Source organism: Penaeus monodon, chromosome 43 (genome assembly GCF_015228065.2).
Source record: "Penaeus monodon isolate SGIC_2016 chromosome 43, NSTDA_Pmon_1, whole genome shotgun sequence".
NCBI lineage: Eukaryota > Metazoa > Arthropoda > Malacostraca > Decapoda > Penaeidae > Penaeus > Penaeus monodon.
Window position 1 is genome coordinate 22,646,180 of NC_051428.1, and position 5,099 is coordinate 22,651,278.

The following is a 5,099-nucleotide window of genomic DNA, read 5'->3' on the forward strand; positions in this document are numbered from 1 at the left end:
GGACATACATATTTTACTATGTTAGTAATTATTGTTTGCAGTTATGGTCACTTAAAGATATAAATTTACTTATGTACGTATAGTCACGGTTACAACTATTGTCAAATATGTTTCAAATTCTGTTTTGAACATTCAGAAAATATAAACCTCTTTGATCAGGTTGACTTTCGAAGCTTCACTCATAAGGAGGGCTTCGAAGTTTTATTAAAAGGATGGTTTAAAAACTTCATTCATAAGAAGGGGTTTCGAAGCTTTATTCATAAGGTTTACGATACTTCATTTATAAGGTGGGTTTCCCGGCTTCATTAATAATAAGAAGAGTACGAAGCTACGTTCACAAATTCCAATGTTTTATATACAAGGAAGATTTCGAAGCTTCATTCACTAGAAGAGATTCGAAGCTTTCTTAACAAGGGCTTCGAAGTGTCATTTCCAGTACTTTGGCTGTGACTGGACATTGACAAAGAGAAGCACCATGACAATTTTTCATCCCGCCCGCCATCCTCCCATTTCACATGTGATGGGCGTGGTCGTGGGTGTGGGCGGGGGAGGGGGAGGGTACCGAGTGGGGGGCCGAATAAGGATTTCTCTCAGATGGGTTTTCGACCTGGGTGTCGTCGGGTACCTGATACTGGAAGCGACGCCAAAGCACGAGGACTGCCACGACGAGTACCGCTGAGACGCCGCTTTGTACCACGAAATTGATCTGGAAAGTGAATGCAGTTGTGCGAATAAGAGAATACAGGGGGTTGTAGTGTGTGTGTGTGTGTGTGTATGTGTGTGTGTGTGTGTGTGTGTGTGTGTGTGTGTGTGTGTGTGTGTGTGTGTGTGTGTGTGTGTGTGTGTGTGTGTGTGTGTGTGTGTGTGTGTGTGTGTGTGTGTGTGTGTGTGTGTGTGTGTGTGTGTGCCTGTGGTCATATCACCAGTATTTGCAACCTTAGTTTAGCGACTGACTGACTGACCTGCGGGAAGCTCTCGACGAAGGTGTTGTAGAGCAGCGTGAAGATCGAGCGGTCGACGGAGAGCCAGGCCGCCTCCAGCAGGCCGTTGAGTGCCAGCACGCGGCCGGCCTCGCCCTTGGCCGCCACCACGGTGAGGAGGGTGCGCAGCGCCGGTTCGATGGCGGCCTCCAGCGACCCCAGCAGCGACGCCACCACCGTCAGCCACCACTGCGCCGGCCCTTGCACGAGCGCTAGCGCGCCCGACCACAGCCCTATAGACACGAGGCCCGCCACCGCCACCAGCGCGTCGTGGAGGCGCAGCCGCGCGGCCACAGTCACCAGGAGCAGCATGCCGGCCTGGTGCACCAGGGACTCCACGCTCGTCCACGTCGAGAACTCGGGGACGCCCCAGCGAAGCACGCGCCGCGCCCACAGATAAAGCTGGTGGCCCTGAGTTAAGAACACCAGTAGCTTGATCGCAAGGAGCCCCAGCAGGAGCTGTCGGCCGCGCCCCGGGCGCCACTGGAACGCCGTGCGCAGCAGTGACAGTACGTGGCGGAGCTGGCCGCAGCGAGCGTCGCGGCCCTCCTGCGGCGCCGGCTCCTGCGGCGCGGAGGGCACGCTCTCGCGCACGAGGAGCAGAACGTAGAAGAAGCAGACGACCCAGAGCACCGCCGAGACGGCGAACACGACGCCATACCCGGCGACGGGGAAGAGCCAGCCGCCCAAGAGCCGGCCGAGGGGCCCCCCGAGATACCAGACGGCGTCCAGCACCCCCAGCCGCTTGGTGCGGGTCTCCGGCGCCGTGATGTCGGCCACGTAGCTGTACACGGCCATGTTGAACACCACCCACGAGCCCGTGATGTCCACGGCGAACGTGGCCACGTACAGCACCTCCACGGGCCACGACGTGTTGATGGCCGTCAGGAGGTAGAGGAGCGAGACGGCCACAAAGCCGGCCAGGACGGCCAGCATGGGCGGCTTCCTCCCGTACTGGTCGCTGAGGGAGCCCATGAAGACCACCACCACCAGCGGAAGCAGGCTGTCCATCAGGTTCTGGTTGTAGTTAAACACGTTCTGGACGCGCTGCACGGCCACCTGCGGGAGACGGAGGGCTGCAGGGGAAGGGCAGGGAGGGAGGGTAGAGAAGGGACGGGGAGGGGCAGGGAGAGGGGCGGGGGTGGGGTAGAGGGAGAGAGGAGGCAGGGGCAAAGAGTGGAGGGGGACGAGAAAAGTGCATGTGGATGGGATGGGTGGATGGAACACAAAAGAGAACAGGAGGAGAGAAGAGGACAGACGACCCGAGAGAGAGAAAGAGAGAGAGAGAGAGAGAGAGAGAGAGAGAGAGGGAGAGGGAGAGAGAGAGAGAGAGGAGCGAGAGAAGAGGAGGAGGGGAAGAGAGAGAGGAGGGGAGAGAGGAAGAGAAGAGAGAGAGGAGAGAGGAGGAGGGAGAGGGGGGGGGGGAGAGGGGAGGGGGGGAGGGAGAGGGAGAGAGGGAAGAAGAGGAGAGGGAGAGGGGAAGAGAGAGGGGAGAAAAGAGAAGAGAAGAGAGAGAGAAAGAGAGAGAGAGGGGAGAGGGGGGGGAAGGGGGGAAAGGAAAAGGGAGGGGAAGAGAGAAGGAGGAAGAAAAAGAGAAAAAAGGAGGGAGAAGGGGGGAGAGAAAAGGAGAAAGAGAGAGAGAGAGAGGGAGAGAGAAGAGGGGGAGAGAGAGAGGGGGGAAAAGAAGAGAGAGAGAAAAAATTTTTAAAAAAAAAAAACAAAAATAAAAAAAAAAAAAATTTAAAAATAAATAAAAAAAAAATATATAAAAAATTTTATATATATTTTTTTTTAATAAATTATATATAGGTTTTGTTTGTTTTTTATTTTTTATATTTATATATTTATTTAATTATATTATATTTTTTAAAGAATTATTTCTTTTTTTAATTATTATTTTTTAAAATTTTAAAATTTATATTTTTATTTTTTAATATTATTTTAAAAATTTTTTTTTTTTTTTTTTTTTTTTTTTTTTTTTTTTTTTTTATTTTTTATTTTTTTTTTTTCGTTTTTAAAAAAAAAAACCCCCCCCCCCTTTTCCCCCCCCCCCTTTTAATTTTTGTTTTTTAATTTCTTATTTTTTTTTTTTTTTTTAAATTTTTTTTTTTTTTTTTTTTTTTTTTATTTTCTTTTTTTTATAAAAAAGGTGTGAATATAAATGGCCTTCCCTCCCCCTCCCTTTTCCGTGTGTTTCCCTCCCCATTTTCGACAGTCTTCTCGGCTGAGTTCCGTTCCGGCGGCCGCTCCAGTGTGTCGGCCACCACCCCGTAGTTTCCCTCCGCGACCATCTTGAGGAAAAGCATGGGTTCCAGGGTCACGTTCCTCATCATCTGCTTGCGTCGTGGAACGATTAGGGATTATTGTGGGCCCTTTATTTTTATTATTTTTGTTTATATTAATATGATTATCGTCATCATTATTATTATTATGTTTATTATCAATATTATGATTTTTATTTTTGTTATTATCTATCCATTATTACTTTTATCATTATTCATATCATTATCATCGCTACCATTATCATTATTATTACTATTGTAAATAATAATATTATCATCACAATTATCATTATTATCCCCTTCTTTTGTAATAGCGATGACCGTCAATGAAAAAGGTAAAAAAAAATGGTTTTATATGACTGGGCAGTGTCTATTTACCTGTGCTAGCATTGTTTTATATATATATACATGTATATATTGTTATGATGAAAAGGTATGAATGATATTGAATATCTTCACAATACAAGAACCGCATTTAACCGGCTTCGATTACATTTTCGTCAGAAATACATGATGTATACATCATGTATTTCTGACGAAGATAAAATCGAAACCAGTTAAATACATCTCTTTGTATTGTGAAGATATTCATTTTCATTCATACGTTTTTTTTTTTTACATTTGTTAGCATGAATGCAATTAATATTACAATGATCTTATTTTGTTGCATGTGGAGTTCGTTTCTTATAGAAGAAAATAGCAAAACAAAACAATTTATCGCTCATTCATGTTGAAGCTTTTGAGCTTTGGATGTTGTTAGCATGTTGTATGTGTATTACATAATTACATCATATAATATGTCGTAGACGCTATTTATGATTTTGTTAGGTTGTTGCTGGTGTTCAGTATGGAAAATATAGTGGGTTTTGGGAGATAAAGTCGATAAAATTAATTAATAGTTACTTGGAATGACAATACTAATGGAAATACTATGGAAATTGATAATGATAATCTTGGTAATGGCAAAGATGACGGCAGCAGTACATAATTGTATAATGCATGACATTTGCATATTATATATATATATAATATGCAAATGTCATGCATTATACAATTATATGATATATAAAGAAAACCCACCTTTCTGAAGCCGGCGACACAGGAGGACACGAAACCCGGCTTCGTGAAAATGACGTCATGATCTCGCTCCGCCTTCTGGCCCCGCCCCCCACAGGCTGCACCCTGGGTCTGTTCCTTCTCCTCCATTACCTTCTGTTCCGTGAGAAGCGGTTCAGCCTTTGCGGGAAGAGAGAGAGAGAAAGAGATGCGATAAAGTAGTATCTTCTTCTTTTAACGGTAGGTTCATGCCTGAGCCGCCGTGGTCACAGCACGATACTTAATTGCAGCTTTCATGTTGTGATGCTCTTGGAGTGAGTACGTGGTAGGGTCCCCAGTTCCTTTCCACGGAGAGTGCCGGTGTTACCTTTTTAGGTAATCATTCTCTCTATTTTATCCGGGCTTGGGATACATGTATACATACATATACATATGTGTAGGTACATAAATACATACATATACATATGTGTAGGTACATAAATACATACATATATACGAACATACTTGTATACATAAATACAAACAAACATATACGTAAAAACAAGTAGGAGTTAACGCACAGATTAGATTCACTCACTCACTTACTTACTCATTCACTCCACACGCACAGACGTGTGTGTGGGTGCGGGTGTGGATATGGGTGAGTGGGTGGGTGGGTTTGAATGATTGAGTGAGTGGGTGAGTGAGTGAGTAAGTAAGTGAGTGAGTGAATGGGTGAGTGAGTGGGTGGATGAGTGAGTGGGTGAGTGGGTGGGGGTGATTGGGTGGTGATTGGGAGTGG

The 5,099-nt window shown here is 45.3% G+C and overlaps 1 protein-coding gene across 1 annotated transcript in view; it reads right to left on the bottom strand.

Annotated features, from left to right (window-relative positions):
- Positions 1-229: 229 nt before the first annotated feature.
- LOC119568417 (solute carrier family 46 member 3-like) overlaps positions 230-5,099 on the bottom strand; it is a 39,694-nt gene continuing 34,824 nt past the window's right edge. Inside the window, 5 exon segments of the mRNA XM_037916938.1 lie at positions 230-706; positions 963-2,046; positions 3,166-3,226; positions 3,229-3,313; positions 4,343-4,498. Of these exon segments, the coding sequence (XP_037772866.1) occupies positions 512-706; positions 963-2,046; positions 3,166-3,226; positions 3,229-3,313; positions 4,343-4,498 (1,581 nt within the window). The 3' untranslated portion in view covers positions 230-511.